An 18,743-nucleotide genomic window follows, 5' to 3' on the forward strand; every position below is an offset into this window, starting at 1 on the left:
TTCACAGATCACAGGAAATAGTCCTACCAGACTTCTGTCCAAACCCAGCTCATCCCCTGGAGCAACAATGGCACACCTTGGACGTACGAAGGGCACTAAGACATTACATTTTGCGCACAGCGGAATTCCGACGCTCGGAAGCGCTTTTCATATCCTTCCACCCCGCTACTAGGGGCCGGAAGGTCTCGTCCTCTACCATCGGTAGGTGGATTAGGGCATGCATCACTGGGGCATACCAGGCGGAGTCCTTGCAAGTCCCCAAGCATATCACGGCCCACTCCACAAGGAGTGCTGCCACCTCAGCAGCATGGGCCATGCAGGCTTCTATTGAAGAGGTATGCAGGGCAGCCACTTGGGCCTCGCCCTCTCCATTCATTCGTCATTACAAAATCGACAAGTACTCCTCTGCAGAGGCCTCCTTCGGTAGGAGGGTTCTCCAGCAGGTTCTAGACCAAAGTTACACACGGGACCAGTCTATTCCCCAACCCAAGGGACAATAGGCTTTGGTATGTCCCACTGCGTGGATTATCCATCTCCAGTGCTGGAGAAGGGGCGTTGACTTACCTGAACGCCTTCTCAGCACGGAGATGGATAATCCACACCCACCTTTATAGACTAGGATAATAGGGTATATTTAGTGGAGCCAAAACGTCTTACTGTCAATGGCTGCGCTCGAGTCAAGACTGGAGAATCATGGTCCAGGACAGGGCGTGGCAACTTTGGCTGACTGATCTGATTGGCCAGGAATACAGTCTCAACCCACTGCGTGGATTATCCATCTCCGTGCTGAGAAAAGGCGTTCAGGTAAGTCAACGCCCCATCTGCTGAAAAAGGGGCAAACTGACCAGCACATCATTCATCAATTCAGTTGGCCAACCCTAGCTTTTGATGTGCATTACATCTACAGCTGGCAAGTTTAGCCAGTTTTTTTTTTTTCAAGGTCCTTAGAAAGCCAGGTTAGCATACTTCACCCCACCAAGCTTTTGAACTAGAAAAAGGAAAGCCAAACTAGATGAGCTGGAGAAGTAGAAGAGAGGGCAAGCAGATGGAGGAAGAGAGTAAACATACTGAGACTGCCAAGACTGTTTTAGCCCTTCAAGGTAGACCATAGGCTTGGAAACCAAGATTCTGCATGCTAATGCTCCTTTTGCTGTAAGATTATAGTAACAGAATCTTAAAAGTCTGAATGTACTTCCCCCTTTCCCTTTATCTTCATGAGAACTAGAGTAGATTTTTTCTGAGATACTCAGTTTACAGTTCTGGTCTAAAGATATTTTTTTTTATTTAACTGTTGCCTTCTTTTTTTTGTTCATACCTGGAGGAGGGTTGTTGTTGTTTTGTTTATTGATGTATTTTTCTTGTTTTTAATATTTTATTTGTAACAGAGTTGGGAGTCAGATACACACATATTTTAGTGGTAGTAATTTTGAATAGTATAAATGTATGTTGTTATTTGCAAGGATTAAAAACTGATAATGGGGAATTTTCTGTTCTTGCGCTTCAATTTCTACTTATTCAAGTTATCAAAAATGGAATTTTTAGTTAGATATTATCTGAAGATCCATTGTGTCCCCATTTCTGCACCCAAATAACCTTCCCAATGGTGTGTCTGTGAGCTTACAGTTCTCAGAAATAGTATTCAGCATATTGCAACTGAGACCTGTAGACTGGATTTTAGTTTGGTTCTAGTTATTTTGTATGAAATGCATTTTATTATCTTTGCAATGATTCAGATACTTGATTAGAGAATGGAATATTAAACAACTTGTTTTTGAAACATGAGTAGCATTACATTTTAAAGAAATTATGCAGAAGTAAAATATATGATCAAATAAAAAGATAATTTTCTTTAAAGATGTATGCAAAAGGAATCTCATTTTATTTAGTGCAACATCATCAAAGAAGAAAGGACAATGTCTCAATGCCACTTTTATAATAATTCCAAAGTTTACACATAAACATAGGCAAAGTCAATTTTCAGCAATTCCCTTATAGGAAACTTGACATTTTGAAGGATGCACAGTGAATTAGGGTTTCAAATATATATTTACTCTAAAATCTTCAGATGGAGCGTAGAAATTCTGCTTTGTAAGGCAAATATGAAGAACGTTACCCTCTGTTCTCAAAAGAACTTTTCACCAAATAGAATACCCCCCTCAACAGTTAAAAAATCATCTTGTTAAAAAAAAAAATAGAAGGTTGGTAGGTGCTCTGTCCAGAGGTTAACGTTGAGGAAAAAAAATTCAAGTTCCTTTCAGATATTCAATTGATCTTCAACTTATCAAAAAGCAGCCACCGGGGAAGGGGACAGGGCAAGCCACATTGATTTCCTTACGTGTCAATAAGCTGCAGTCTGCTGATTTGATTGGAGGCCTTTGCAAATGTTTGATGACGATTGCAAACCACAGCTAAGCAGATAGGAATTATGCAGTAGCCCACTGTTTTAGGATCAGCCCTCGTACATGAGTAAAGAAATAAGAACATTTGTAAATAAGGTATTAAAAAGATAATGGCCCATAGCCAAAAGGGTACAGAGAGAAGACGTGTTTTTAAGGAGTGCATCCAACTGATTTCTTGTTTAAATTTCTCTGGGGGTTGTTGAATGTGTTCCAGTGCTAGTTGATTGTAAGTCTCATTGATTTCGAAGACATAGTAAAAGGCTGCAGCACTTGCTATTAGATACAGTCCCACACCAATCCATCCCATCCTCTGACGGAAATTCATCATTCTCCATGCTCTGCGCCTTAAAAAAAAAAAAATAATTAGCCATTGTGAGGAAAAGTAACATACAATAGTACACAACAATAAGAGTTGCTCAGTATAAGCCGGTGTTTCGCAACTTTAGCAATTTTAAGAACCATGGACCAATTCCCCAAATTCCCCAGCCAGGAAATTCTGGGAATTAAAAGTCTTAGTATTAAAGTTGAAAAGTACAGGCATAATAGGCAAATTTTTAGCTTTTTGATTTTAAGATCTGTTGACAGTAGCAAGGTTAGTATTGCCTGCAATCTGCTAACTATAAAAATGTTTTAATAAACCCCCCCGGGGGGGGGCAGTGTTAGGCTTCAGGTTTTAGTGACCATAGACTAAAGAAAGGGTTCCCAATCTTGGCAACTTTTAAGATGTGTGGACTTCCAACTCTCAGAGTTTCCCAGCCAGCCTGTGCTAGCCACATTCCCTAACTTGTAACTGCCCTTTAGCTGAGCTGATTTCTCAATGGGGCAGATTGGTGAGAGCTTTTTTCTTTTTTGTCTGAAATTGGTTCAGTTTTTCCTACTTGCCCTTACTCTTTTCTAGTAATTTTTGGCTATGGAATATTTTTATTCTCTATGCATAAAGGTAAAGGGTTCCCTTGTCCAGTTGTATCCAACTCTACAGGGCAGTGCTGATCTCCGTTTCTTAGTCGAGGGAACCAGCGTTGCCCAGAGATACTTTCATAACATGTGGCCAGCATGACTGTATGCCAAGTGCACACGGAACCCTATTACCTTCCCAGTGAAATGGTACCTAATATCTACTCGCATTTGCATGCTTTTGTACTGCTAGATTGGCAGGAGCTAGAGAGGGGTAGGCAACCTTGGCTCTTTTATGACTCATGGACTTCAACTCCCAAAATTCCTGAACTAGCATGGCTGGCTCAGGAATTCTGGGAATTGAAGTCCATGAGTCATAAAAGAGTCAAGGTTGTCTACCCCTGAGCTAGAGCCAGTAACTGGAGTTCACCCCATTGCACGGTGTTCGGCTTTTGAAACCGGCCTCTCCGTTTTCCAGCTGACAAGCCCGGCAACTTTAACTGCTAAACCACTGTGCCCTCTTTCTATATGCATATGTGGTTCTTATGCAAGTATGTGGTGGCTTTAAGGCAACTAGGCCTGGTTATGGCAAACTCAAATGTCATGGTTCCAACAGACAGACAAATAAAGCAGAACTCCAAGGCTTCCAAATTCCTCAAAGAACATGTTTATTGATAGAAAGTATCGGCACTTCAAAAGTGAAACCAAGTCTGAAGAGATGCATAACAATTCCCCAATACAAAATTAAGAAATCCCACCCCTAAGGCTATGCAAGCAACTACGTTTCCCCATTCGGATTGTTAGTGGGCTTTTCATGAAATGCCCAGCCCGCAATCTCAGGAGCAGCCGATGACCTTGGTTCCCATGAGAGAAAGTCCAAGAGAGAAAGTCTGTTTTGTCTAGCGCAGGGGTAGGCAATCTTGGCTCTTTTATGAGTTGTGGACTTCAACACCCAGAATTCCTGAGCCAGCATCAAATGGCTCAGGAATTCTGGGAGTTGAAGTCCACGACTCATAAAAGAGCCAAGGTTGCCTACCCCTGGTCTAGCACAACACCTGACAACCCCCCCCCTCCCTTTGTGCTATGTGTCAACTAGAAATGAGAAGGAAAAAATGGCTGCAACCATGCTCATTCTAAAGTTGACATCAACTTCATTCAACTATGGAGCTGACTGGATGATTTTGGACTTGTCCTTCACTCTCAGCCCAACCTAACTCACATGTAATGGTGAAAAGTTTATATAAGTAGGTAGATAGCAATATAAACATACAGATATATAAAACCATTTTCAATGTGAAGAGAATATATGTGTAGTAATTGAGTAATTCACTAGGAATTCACATTTATTTTCAGCCTTTCTTTAAAGATTCCTTAGATCTTTAAGACAACAATGCTAAACTTTGTTTAAAGATCCTTTAGCAAATTAGTAGATAATCTCAGGTTTCCACTACACTCCTACACATTATTTGATAATAATGCCCCCATCACACACACAGATAACATATGTTAAGAGTTGGCAACTATAAGACTAATGCCTTCAATGAATTATATTTATTATGATACATGCTTCTGTTTCATTACAACAGGACTACAGGACTGAATTATCTCTATTTTATGCAAGATATAGATCACTTTCCAACACAGACTAGTATCAGAATTATGTCTGACTATTATAAGCATTTAAAAGGGTCCCCAAGCAACGAATAGGTGCTTATGGCATTCATTACTTGATTATTAAAGTCCCATTTGTTTTGTATGAAGGGTGGGATATGAGACACCTTCCATCTAGTATGAAAAACAAGGAATTGTGTGTAAAAAAAAAAATTCCACAGAAATGGCTGCTTTTTTCTGAAGTTAGCAAAAACTGAAGAACTGGGATGCAATGATTAAAGCCAAACTAACAAAAACAACTAGGGACATCAGACTTCCGTCTTCTCTGAAGAAAACCACTCTATAATTCTGATTATTTTCAAACACATAACAATATTGAAGCATATTTAAGTTCTATAAGCAATGACATTTGATTAAAATTATAACCTTCTCTACTTTCAACACACAAAGAGGTATATTATTCCCAACTAGGAATTGTATAACTGTCAGTATCACTCATCCCAGTATGATTATGAGAGCTGTAGGCACATATTGCTCAGAAGAATAAGATGTCAAACCAACTTTTATTCCTGCCATGAATCATCTCAACATCCTAAATTAATTGCAGAACTTTAGGCATTAGCAAAACATGGTTTTGTAGCTGTTAAAAAAAACCTTTTCTTTTGGTTTCAATACATAAAGGCATAGTGGCCTTCGTTAACGATCAAAGAAAGTTTGAACTTTTCTCCAAACTAGGAACATACTGAATTTAGAATGGAGAAAATGAATGAATGAAATACACACACACACACACTTACTTGTTTTCATCTTTCAGAAAAAAGCCACAATTACACAATATATCAAAGGAAATATCAATAATTTAAAGCAAACCTGTTCTAAAACTCACACTATTTAAATAGAGACGTGGATATAGCAAATTGCTACATAGACTCCTTCCTTCAGTATTATTTTTGTGAACATACTTTAATGATCTTATTCTAAATTTCCAGAAAAATAGACCAATGTTTATTAGCAATAATAGCTATGAAAAATAACAGGAAATAGCATGCACCACTTCTGAGCTCCCTGAAGTATTTGATTAGCTACTTGAAATAATTTGAGTGTTGTCTAAACAGACATTGGCCTGTTTCAAAATACAATTCTGACATTTTCATGTTTGCAATAAACATTATTTATAACAGGTTTGTAATAAATTGCTGCATATAGTTCACCGTTATCAAACTTGGTCATTGTTTTTCAAAATGGCTACATGAGATTTCAATCTTTGCTTTACAGTCATTATCTCAAGATACTAAGTAGCCAAGAAACCAATCCATTAGATTTACCTGACTTTGCTTACATAGCAGAAAGGGCTACTTATACCTTAAAACAATTTAAAAATGTTTCAAGGACAATTCTGAAGAACAGTAATTAAAGTCCAAGCAGTACTTTCAGACCAATTGATTTGTATTGCAACTTATCTGTACTGCAGTTCTAGGCAATCATTTCACTATGAAGTTTATGTACTTATGAACAACTTAATATAAACTGTGAATACGTTTTAAAGTCACAGAACTGAGTTGAAATACCACAGTAATTAACTTAGAAAATCCCTACTTCAATATTTACTGCAGTCACACATCCTATAGCATTGTACATGACACTGTAGTTTGTTTCCTGTTATAATTGAGACTGAGGGGCAAACTGAGCAATCATTAAAATTACCCTAAATGTTGAATTTTCATCAGCACAAACACCAAACAATCATCTCAAAGCAACACTACAGGAACTTTATTCCAGTTCTACAGCATACTTTTACTTGAAGCATGTAGCAATTGGAACAATCTGTTCCAGAGCTTGATTTACAGATTATTTTGCTGCTAATGTAATGACAATATTGTTTAAAAAGGTGTAATACTGTATCAGGATCACTAGAAGGTTCCAACTATAAAAAGCAAAGAAAGTACAGAATATAATAGCTTTCTGAATAAATTTGGATTAATTCTTTTCACTTCTCTACTGATCTCCCTGAATCTATCACCTCTATCCACACTATGAGGAAGAGATGTATATTTCGAAATTTTGGTGTTCTCTTATTACATATATATTAATCCCACTCTTCTTCCAAATAATTGGAGACTTAATTAATATGAAGATAACAGTCAGTGTTGTAAAGCTTCACTGTATGTTTTTCATTTTACTTATAGAAAATGGGTACCATAAAAGTATCACTTTCTATACAATATCTATAGTTCATGGATAACTTTTATATTCTGTAAGAGTGACACAGAGCCAGTTGGGTGAACTGGTTAGGGCATCACGCTAAAACAGGCATATTAAACCTTTTGGTTTGCCTGAGCCGCATTGAGTAAAGAGGAATTGCCTTGGCATATATAAAATATATTTTTAATTTGTTTTGAGAATTTATATAGCCACCCAATCACTTTCAGTGACTCTAGGCAGCTTACCAAAAATAAAAATCCAATATACAATTACTCTATATTTATTATATATATATATATATATGTCCTTTCCAAAGGATTCAACTTTGCAGTCGCTCCCAAACACATCCCCACTGAAACCATTATATGTGGAGTTGAAACCAGCCTGACTAAAATCAACCCCGACGACGCCAACAGAATCAGACTCGAAATCACCAACATCCTCTGCACCAGCAAGCCACCCAAAAGCAACTTACCCAAAGAGGAACAGACAGCACTACGTATCCTTAAAGAAGACACCAGCATAATAATCCTACCAGCAGACAAGGGCAACGCCACGGTGGTTATGAACACATCTGACTACCAAACCAAATTAACCAACCTACTCCAAGACTCCACATACAAACCCCTAAATACAGATCCCACCACCTACCTGGAAAAAACCACCAGATCCAAAATAAAAGCCTCCCCCATTAGCGAAGAGATCCAGCAAAGAATCATTCCCAGAGAGAAATCATCCAGATGCCCCAAACTCTATGGTCTCCCCAAGATACACAAAGAAGGAACCCCACTCAGACCTATAGTCAGCTCCATAGGCTCACCTCTACAAAACCTAGCCAAATTTCTCGCCAAACAACTACAGCCCTATGCAGAATCCATCACCTCACACGTAAAAAACTCATTCCAGTTTATAGAGATCATAAAGAAACAAAACTTACAGCCCAGCGACCTACTAGTGAGCTTCGATGTCATATCCCTCTTCACCCAAGTGCCTATCAAAGAAGCCTTGACAGCTATCCAAAACAAATATAACCCCCCCAAACACATCTTAGATCTGACCAACCACTGCCTATCCAACACATACTTCATCTATAATGGACAAAAATACAAACAAACAGAAGGAGCACCCATGGGATCACCCCTCTCACCTGTCATTGCCAACCTCTACATGGAACACTTTGAAACCCAAGCTCTAGAAAAATCGGATCACAAACCCAAACTCTGGCTCAGATACGTAGACGACACCTTCATAATCTGGCCACATGGGAAAGAAAAACTGGACAACTTCCTCACACACCTCAACAGCCTACACCCCAAAATACAGTTCACCATGGAAACAGAAGCTAACAACCAACTTCCCTTCCTGGATGTCTTAGTCTACAAGAAATCCAATGGCTCCCTAGGACACACCATCTACCAGAAGAAAACACACACAAACCGCTATCTGCACGCTCTCTCACACCACCACCCAGCACAGATCAACTCTGTAGCCAAGACACTCATCTCCAGAACAAAACGCTTAGCTGACGAACAACACCTAAAACCCGAACTACACACTCTCACCAATGTACTAACATCCAATGGATTCCATAGAAATAAGATTACAAACCTAATCCAAAAAGAAACCCCCACTAAAATCCAAGACAAAGAACAAGAAAACGGCAAAGCCATCCTCCCATACATAAAAGGCATCACAGACAGAATCAGTAAGATCCTCCATAAACACAACATCAAAACAGCATTCTGCACAAACAGAAAAATATCCACCATCCTTAGAAACCCCAAAGATAAAATTGAATTAGAAAATCAAGGAGTATACGAAATCCCATGCACCACTTGTCCCACCACATACATCGGACAAACCAACAGAAGAATAAGTGCACGCATTGAAGAACATAAGAACTCAATCAAAAAAGAGGAACCAACATCTTCCCTGGTCCAACACCTTAAAGCTACAGGACATGAAATTGACTTTAAAAATACCAGAACCATTGCCAAAAGTGAACATTTTAATAACAGAATAATCAGAGAAGCCATCGAGATAGAAAAACGCCCACACAGCATGAACAAGCGAGATGATACCTCCCGCCTACCAGCCATTTGGAAACCCGCCCTTATTGACAAACGACTCCCTAACACAAAAAATGATACCAGACCCACACTCACAAAAACCACACAGGAGGTCACCACCAAACATCCACACAAAAAACAAACCCAAAGCCACACTGACTATGAGGCACGACCACAAACCAGAAGCCAGACCACAGCTGCATCATTAGCCATTTTAAACCCCCCCAATCCATACATGAAGCAAACTGACACCCTCCATGAAGAGGAAGCACGACCACGAACGCGAAGCCAAGGAATGGCAGGGCAGCCCAAAATCTTGAATCCCTCTGCAACTCAGACTAACCTGAGCACAACCAAACAGAACACTCCCCCAGCCAATCAGAGCACAGCCAACCCCCCCCAGCCAATCAGAGCACAGCCAACCCCCCAGCCAATCAGAGCACAGCCATGCCCCTAACCAATCAGAACACACCTCCACCCAATCAGAACACAGCCAAGCTCCCATCCAATCAGTTCATACCCCCACTGGCAGTTAAAAGGAAGAAACAGCTAAGACCACACATTGCTGCTCGAGGCACGAAGCTGAAAGCACCAGCCTGAAGATGACGAATGGGACTTCGTCGAAACGTCGCCAAGACACTTCCAATTTTACGTGGGAGAAAACCCGAACAACCAAAGACCTACATACAAATACCCGCGAAAACCTCAGAAAACATATATATATATATATATATATATATATATATATATATATATATATATATATAAGTAAGGTAATAAATGCACATTAATAATGTTAAAAGTTTATGATCTTGTGGGGCAGCATTACTAGCTGTCCAGGGCTGCATGGGGTACGGAGACAGTAAGTTCTAACCCTGACTTAGGCACAAAGCCAATTGGGTGACCATAGATCAGTCCTCCGTTCAGACCAAGGAAGGAGACAAATAGCAAATCACTTTTAACATCTTGCCAAGAAAACTCAGAAACTTGTTCAGGCAGTCCCAGGAATCAATGTTGACTCAAAGGCATACACAGACACACACATAGACACACACACACACAAAAGTGTGACACGGTAGCTATAATTTTCCCAAATATTTTAAAACTACATTATTTCCAAAGGTAATAATATAGATAGTATTGGAAAACTTATAAAGAAAACTTAAGAATTATATCGCCACTGTTTATCATTTGCATCTTTTGTAACAATTGGTTTTCCTTTCTATCTTATCTGCCATATGATTATTCAGTTAACCCACATTAACAGATCTTTCTTCTACATATTGATCTTTATCTACCCTGCTTCTCTGCTATGCTATTCTCTAAATATAGCACAGTTCCACAGAACTATTCAAAGACCAAACCTATTTTAAATATACTGCTTGAGAGAGATGTACTGTATTCCTTCAATACAAAAGGACGCATTTCCACTGAATGCGGTGGCAAGGAAGTCAGTTATTAAAATCATTAACACCAGGGAACTACAAACAAAATTCAGTGTGAAAGACAATTTTTTCCCACCCTTCCATAAACTGTAGACTAGAGAATTTTTTCTCTTTATAGCACACCTTTTCAAAGTAAGTGGATTATCAAGTCTCCTTGAGATTGAACTCCCTTCCCTCTGGTGATTTTATGGATATAACTTACATGTTTTCTTGGCAGCAGTACAGAAATAATTGGCCATGCCTTCTGGGATTTTCTTTTTTTAAAAAAAAATTCCCACGCAAGTTTATAATCTGGACTTCTTGGTGGTCTCCAATCCAAATAGTAACTTCAACGGATCCTGGCTCAGATCCCTGTCTATCTTCCCTGTCTACCATGTTTTAACTACTTCTCCAAAATCAGAGGTATACATTGAACAATAAAACTCCCTCCAAGGGCTGGACAAAGATCCCTCCTCCGGGAGAAAAATGCGAGAGATCCCACCTTCCAGGATAAAACTTTATAGAGCAGAAGCCCAAGACTCCAGGATTTCCAGCGCCTTGGTTCCTTCCCTCGCGGTCCCTCTCCCACCCACCCAATCTCAACCAGACCAAGGGCTAGCCTCTGGCACTTCCTCGCCACGGGAGAATCCACCCAGCAGGGATCGAGCGTGCCCCAAAGCGAGCGCAGAGCGCTTTCTCCTCCTCGCCACCAGCTTCCTCCCCACTGGGGTTTCAAGGGAACCCAAAAGTTGCCAGATGCCAAGGGGAGGGGAGGGGCTCCTAGGCAACGCGGAGCACCAATCCCGAGAAATGAAGCCCCAGCCCCTACTCGGGAGAGGCTCCGCCATCGGACTTTCCCTCCCGACCCTCGGCGACGAGGCCGCCGCATCCCGAGCCCGCTCCCTCCCACCGGCGTACCTTCCTCCGCTAGGAAACCCGGGAGCAAACAAGCCGGAGGCGGAGGGCAGGCGAGGGAATCCAAGGAAGGACTGACCGCCCGCCCAATCACATCGCTCCCTGCGCCGAGTCCAGCGGAGGAAGGGAGGGAGCGCGGCGCTCGGCCACTCAAGCCACGCTCCGGATCCCTCCGACGCCGGGCCCACCATCCGTTTTGTCTCCGGCCGAAGACCCGCCCTCACCTCCCTCTGCTTCCGGGTAGTGCACGAGGACTGTCTGCTGCCGCGGCTCCCAGCTCTGGAGTCACGAGCGTGAGCTCGGGATTGTGGGGGGGGGGGGGTGTCTCAGCTGCTGGAGGCAGAGGGCTCTGAGCCGCCCGGCGGATGTACGAGTGAGGCTCCTTTTTTGAGAGAGAGAGAGAGAGAGAGACGAGAAAGCGAGCCAGGCTTCCTTCTTACGTAGGGGGAGAGGGGATGATCGGTATCTCTCCTGCCTCTTTGCGTTAGAGGAGGGGGCGAAAGATCAGTAGAGAAGCGCAGGGTTTAGATGGACCAGGAACCCCCCCCCCCCGCGCCTTATACATTTCGCTCCTTAGGCCAAGAAGATTTGATTTTGTAAAAACACGGATTGCTCTGCGAATGGCTCATGTGAGTTTTATAGGTAAAGACATTTTTTCGGCATTTTCCCCAAGGATTGGAGAAAAGGGGAGCCTCTTATCTAGAGAGAGTTTCCACCGAGTGATACAGCAATGTGATGTAGTATCAGGTAGCCCTCAACTTATGACCACAATTGAAACCCCAAATTTCTGTTGCTAAGTGAGAAATTTCTTAAGTGAGTTTTTGGCCCATTTTATGACTTCTTCGCACGTTTGTTAAGTGAATCACGGCAAGTTGCTAAATTAGTTAAGTAACCCGGTTGTTCAAAGAATCTGATTTCCCCATTGACTTTCCTTGTGAGAAGGTTGCAAAAGATGATCACATGACCCTGGGAGACTGAGTGACTCACTTGTCAAGCATCAGAATGTAAATCATGTTATTATGACTAGTCAGTTGAAGGCTATAGCAGAGGTCCCCAATCTTTTGGGCATCAGGGACCGGTTCTGTGGGGAGAGGTTTTTCCACTGACCCGAAGGGGCATGGTTTTGTGTGCTGCCTGCTGGGGCTTTGCTTGTTTATGCAGACCGGTTGCTAGCATGCTGCGGTCCAGTACTAGTCCACAGACCTGAGGTTGGGGACTCCTGGACTATAGTATTCACACTGGGGTTTCTGGACCACTTCGTGTTATATGACTTAACAGCTCCTGATCTCTACATAGGGCCTGCCCACCTCCCAGGTGCTGATGAACCTGTGTTAATCTTATCACGCTGAGCTAGTTCTATCATACTCAGAGAAACTTGCCATGGTGATAGTGTCAGCACGCTGATGCAAGTACGTTCTGTGGTGTCTGCTGTTGGCAATTGCGAATGCAGTCGACATGTCACATGATACTGCCACAGTGGGATACATGAACAGGAAATACAAGGCAAAGAACCCAAGTAGCACCAGCAGCTTCATTAACATTTAGACAAAGACATACCCCAATCAAGGGATGTACTGTATGAACTATATATAGATACAACAAAGAGTAAACCAACATGTCAAGCTTGAGAATACTGAAAGACTAGATGACAACAGTGTTAGCACTGTCCTCTGAGGAAATGATATGAAAATAATAGAAATGGCACTTTTAAAATAATATTGATACCAGAAGTGATTGGGTGTATTAAAGATCAGTAAGAGCAATAAGAATGTCAAATCTTTAGTTGTAAGTTTATAAACTCAAGAAAAAACTATCTTGAACTCTCATCTCCATCCAGTTAAAATCACAATAGGACTAGGAAACCGTGTCTTGGATATGTTTGATGCCTTGGATTATTTGTATAAACAATAAAAATAATAAATAATATGATAAAAAATACAGACTGGAACAGCCACTTTGCAGGCAGACAACTCACCTCATGAAGAGAATTTGATAAATAAGTCCAAAAACTTTCACAAGAGCCACAGTCTACTGTTTCAGACAAAAATACCTATATTTAAAAAAATAATCAGGATTGCCAACTTTGCAGCTTGTCAAAAAAACAAGACTCATCACTTAAGTAGATCTGGGAGGGTCTTGATGAGACGAACTTCTTTGGGAACTGTATTCTTGTCATCTATTTCAGGCAAAAAGTATTTTGAAACAGCCATTTTCCAAAGTCAGCTAATCAGATCACACAGCAATAGAATATATAAAGTAACCATGTTACAAAACTTTTCCTTAAAACAAGTGGAATTCTATGAACATGGTATATTAACTATACTGAATGCTTGTAAAAAAATCCCTGGGTCATTGCTCCATGTCTATGGATAAATAACTTCTGCTAGGATTGTTATAGTTGAGATCTCTTGGAATAATTTGCACAGCTGGGGCTTTTGAGGAGTTAATAAAGTGTTATTTAAAGGTTATTCCTAAGATAAAGGAGGTCCTTTACTCAACTTTATGTTGTGTACCAGTTACACACTTTCCTGGATAGGAAGGCCACTGACATCCTGATCATCTCCCATTTGGAGTATTGCAATGCATTGGTCTATCTTTGAAAAATATCTGGAAACTTCAGCTGATACAAAATGTGGCCACACAGGCAATCTTGGGCACCCAAAGAATGGCACATATGATACTTGTGCTGAGTGAATTCCACTGGATGCCAGTTTGCTTCTGGGTCCAATTAAGGTGTTTATGGTGATCTTTAAAGCCCTACATGGTAGCAAGAGGCCAGGTCACCTATAGAACTAGCTTTGGTTTACCCCATCACATTAGCCCATCCCACTCAGTCATGCAGAGAAGGTATGTTATGGACTGTGTCAATTAAAGAATTCCAATTGGAAGGTCCCAGGAAGAGAGCCTGCTCTGCTTTTGCCTCTGCCCTTTGGAACAGTCTCCACACACACACACACACACACCTGCCCATGCCACGGTGAGGCAGGCCCCAAGTCTCCTGGCCTTTCAAAAATATCTAAAGGCTGGCTCTGGCACTTGGGGTTCAAAAGGGGGGCCTGAGGCTGGTTTGCAACCAACCTGAAGCCCTTCACCCACCTTTTAATTAATATTATTGAGTTTTAATCATCCTTGCCTCAATTTTAAAAATTTTATATTCAGTTTTTAAGTTTTTAAATTTTTATTTGTAGACCTCCCAGAAACCCTTTGAAGGAGATGGGCAATTTCTAAAGGGAATGAATGAATGCATATTCTCATTTGTTTCTAATACTATGCTGGTTTCAGAGACTCAGTTGAACAATTTTTAATTGTATGAACCAAGCAGTCTGGTTTGTTTGGACACATTCTGATTAAATTGTGGCCTATGTATATAAAAGTCATTGATTTTATTCATATAGGACATCATTACAATATGATTTGATTGTGCTTAATGTGTTATGAAAATCCAACCTTGCGATTAAGTTAATGTGGAGAGTAAACAAATCATAGCATATAATATCAGGTGAATCAAACCAGATTCTTTATTCATGTCAGAAGCACCTTCACATTATAAACATATAATATTCAACTGACCAAATAAAATAGTTATAAAATAGGTCATAAAATATAAAACATGTAAAAAGTATGTAAAATAAGTAGGATTAAAACTAAATTATATTCGCCCAGGATTGGGTCACCTCAGTACCATTTTCTCTCACCAGTATGAGATCTTCATATATGTGAAAGGTACACAACGTAGCTTATGTGATATGGATTGTTTTTTTCCACAGTCACAGAATCTTTTGTTGGGAAGCCCAGGGCGGTTGAAAGTGACTACCATTTTTCCTGTATTTAAAATTCTGTTGAAGCCCACTAGATGGAGCACAATAGCTTAAAGCAGTGGTTCTCAACCTTTCTAATGCCGTGACCCCATAATACAGTTCCCCATATTGTGGTGACCCCCAAGTGGGCGTGGCCACCAATAAGAGAGAGTAGGACAGCTAGGGAAAAGGGAAAAAAATGGTGGACAGCATGGTTTGGTGACCCCCGTGAAATGGTCGTTCGACCCCAAATGGGGTCCCGACCCACAGGTTGAGAACCACTGGTTTAAAGGAAGCCAATTTTGATGAATAAATCCCTGAAGTGCTGCAGTAATTCTAAAATAAGCTTGATAAATTTGATTGTGGAGATATTAGAAAAAAACAGCTTGTTCTCTAGGCTTAACAGAATAACCTTTCAAATTGCAAAAGAACTGATTATTGTGCCAGACATTCTTAATAATCAGTATTAACATTTTAGGGTAAATATGCTTGTTTGGTTATCATATGAAGATGTTGCTTTTCCATCCATTTTTGCTAAACCAGCAATAATTGTATTCTCCACAATTTCTTTTGTATAGAACCATAAGTGAGCAGTGGCAATCTACCTTTGACCCAGTTTCTGAGAGGTGTTAGGATGTTGTGAGAAAGAAGCACAAATAGATTCCATTCATGTGGAGTTGGAGTTCCTGGCCAAAAGGTAATACAGATAGTCCCTGATTTACAACCACAATTGAGCCCAAAAGGTCTGTTGTTACGTGAGACATTTGTTAAGTGAGTTTTGCTCCATTTTACGACTTTTCTTGCCTCAGTTGTTAAGTGAAGCACTGCAGTTGATCAGTTAGTAGCCCTGTTAAGTGATTCTGGCTTCTCTGTTGACTTTGCTTGTTAGAAGGTTGCAAAAGGGATCACAGGATCCTGGGACACTGCAACCATCATAACTATGAGTCAGTTTCCAAAGGTCTGTTTTTTGATCACATGACTATGGGGATGCTGCAGTGGTTATAAGTGTGAAAAAAGGTCATAAGTCAAATTTTTCTGTGCCGTTAAAACTTTGAACAGTCACTAAATGAACTGTTGTAAGTTGAGGACTACCTATATTGCAAAATCATTCAGGAAAGATAAAATCAGAAAGACTTTTGTATTGCACTTGCCTGGTACCCTTTCCTTCTTCTCTTCAGATTCCAATGACAGTATATATTATGGAGGTGAGAGTTGGAGTAAGGAGAAATATAAATGTAAATTGTATGCAAGGGGAATGGACTATTTGAGAACTATGAGTTGTACAACAGCATTAGGATTTAGACATATATACCTCTTCATAGTGCTTTACAGCCCTCTCTAAGCAGCTTACAGAGTCAGCATATTGCTCCCAACAATCTGGGTCCTCATTTTACCAACCTCTGAAGGATGGAAGGCTGAGTCAACCTTGAGCCCCATCAGGATTGAATGAGTTGTACAAGAAGTAATAGGAGCAAGAATGAATCAGTACTAAATATGAATTGAATAAAAAAGAAACTGAGCAGTACAAAATACATTGACGTAGTTTGACCAGAAATGAGGATCAAATTGTAGATCAGCTACATAAAGGAAGAATGAATGGATTGAGAGGGAAAGGTTGAGAAGATCCTTGCTGAATGGATTTGTTGAAATTTCTTTGAAATGAGAAAGATGATAAATGGTATTGGGGTAAACTAGATATAGCTATGTTTCCTTCCTTTCTTATGTCATAGCTTTAATTGTTTGCCTTTCCCTTTTTACTCCTTTTCTATGCTTTCTATAATCTTGCTTACCTCTGAAGGAAATAGGTGATGGATATGCATTTAGGTCCTTTTACTGTATGAGCTAAACAAGATTACATGAGGTAGCTGTAGCAAATATTGAAATTGCTGTATGAACTAATTGTCTTTTTTCATTGACTAAATCTGGTCTGTTTCCATTTATGTTGTTTATGAAAAAGGACCCAGAAACACTATACAGCTATGCTAACCATTTTTGCAGACCAGATTTGTTGCTCCCAGTATTTTTACACAAATTTAATATGATGAATGTAACAAAGCATTGCTGGTGCTGTTTGTCTCTAAGACCATATTAAAATGGTATACTAGTTCTCATTACTTACTAAGAGTGCAGCAAGGTTCCTAATTTCCTGAACCACAAACTCCTCAAAATTTATTTTAGCCTAGTCTGTCTTGTTCTGTAAACCTAAAAGTGGATTGTGTTTGCATAAGATAATCCAAAGTGTGATGTGGATTGTTGGGTTGTCCAGATCAGAACTGACATATATTTTTAGGCATGTCATCTGAACCTGGACTACATCTAACCAGCCATTACACCTCCTGGGAAGTGGCTCATACACTAGTATAGAAGCAACAGCAAGGAAAGCTAGTGCTGCAGCTGCACCTTTCCTTCATTGTTGTTTTTCCTTTCAGAAAACAAAGGGACTGGGAGAAGGATTCAACTTTCCCTTCCTCACCATTTGTGGCTCTGATCCTCAGCAGGTCACTAGAGGTGTTTTTGCAAGAATAGTTTAAAAGAAGGGCTAATCAATGCAACAATTGCTGGAATATCTACCTTGGGGGAAAAAGGAAATGGAGGCTGCTGCCAGCATAGTACACTCACTTGCCTGTAGAACAGTGAGCAGGTGCGTTCATTGATTATGGTATATTAAGTGTAGTTTAGCTTATTGTATAAAAACACCCATAGCAACAGCAAGGCAGACTTTTGGTAGAATTTAATCCTGGTTTGGAATTCATCAAGTAGTTCTATTTCTTCCAGCTTTTCTGGCAAGACAAGCCAGCACCTTAAATCAAGGAAGCTTGCAGTTCTATAGTGGTCCCATGACATTTTCACAGGCATCAGTAGGAAAATCATATACATATACTGTACTGTAAACATTCCTTGACAGGTCAAGCTCCTTATAAGATTTAGAACCAAACGTATTTTTTTTTTAAAAAAATGCTTTATAAATAAATGGTATAAGATAGGAATAGATCATCCTTTGTGGGCCAGTGGACCGGTGGATGCTTTGTAATTTTAAGAGTATGTCATGGTTGCTCCAATAAAATTACTTCCATGGGGAGAGACTCCTGCCCATTGATGAGATGATGAGTATGTCCAGTTTATTCTGCCATCTTTTCCTGCATACAGAATTTGCTCTCTGGTTTTATTGCTCAGAAGAGCTTACTTCCATCAAAACATTCTGAAGTCACATACAATAAGCATTTTCTGAAAATGAAGGATGATGTTTGTTTTAACTTTTGAATTCTAAGCGTCACTCTTTCTGGTTTGTTTATTCATAGGATCTGGTCTTTTAATGTAGAGGAATTGGTTAAGATCCAAAGGACCACTCAATTACTCCTACACACTCAAAATCCCTTTGGTATTAATTGAATACCAGCTGTACTGGGTTTCAGCCATAAACATTATTAAGCT

The 18,743-nt window shown here is 40.2% G+C and overlaps 1 protein-coding gene across 3 annotated transcripts; it reads right to left on the reverse strand.

Moving 5' to 3' along the window:
• Positions 1-924: 924 nt before the first annotated feature.
• Positions 925-11,810, reverse strand: TMEM251 (transmembrane protein 251). 3 transcript variants are annotated; one of them, XM_039365905.1, is made up of 2 exons: positions 11,739-11,810; positions 925-2,743 (listed from the first exon to the last, which is right to left on the reverse strand). In XM_039365905.1, the coding sequence occupies exon 2, from the start codon at positions 2,725-2,727 to the stop codon at positions 2,332-2,334; it is 396 nt and encodes a 131-aa protein (XP_039221839.1). In that variant the 5' UTR covers positions 2,728-2,743; positions 11,739-11,810; the 3' UTR covers positions 925-2,331. The 3 variants fall into 3 exon arrangements, with proteins under 3 accessions (XP_039221839.1, XP_039221837.1, XP_039221838.1); XM_039365903.1 differs by lacking the exon at positions 11,739-11,810 and adding an exon at positions 11,518-11,731; XM_039365904.1 differs by lacking the exon at positions 11,739-11,810 and adding an exon at positions 10,823-11,127.
• Between the last annotated feature and the right edge of the window lie 6,933 nt (positions 11,811-18,743).

The sequence above is a fragment of the Crotalus tigris genome, unplaced genomic scaffold (assembly GCF_016545835.1).
Source record: "Crotalus tigris isolate CLP2741 ecotype Arizona unplaced genomic scaffold, ASM1654583v1 scf7180000020201.887925, whole genome shotgun sequence".
Taxonomy (NCBI): Eukaryota; Metazoa; Chordata; class Lepidosauria; order Squamata; family Viperidae; genus Crotalus; species Crotalus tigris.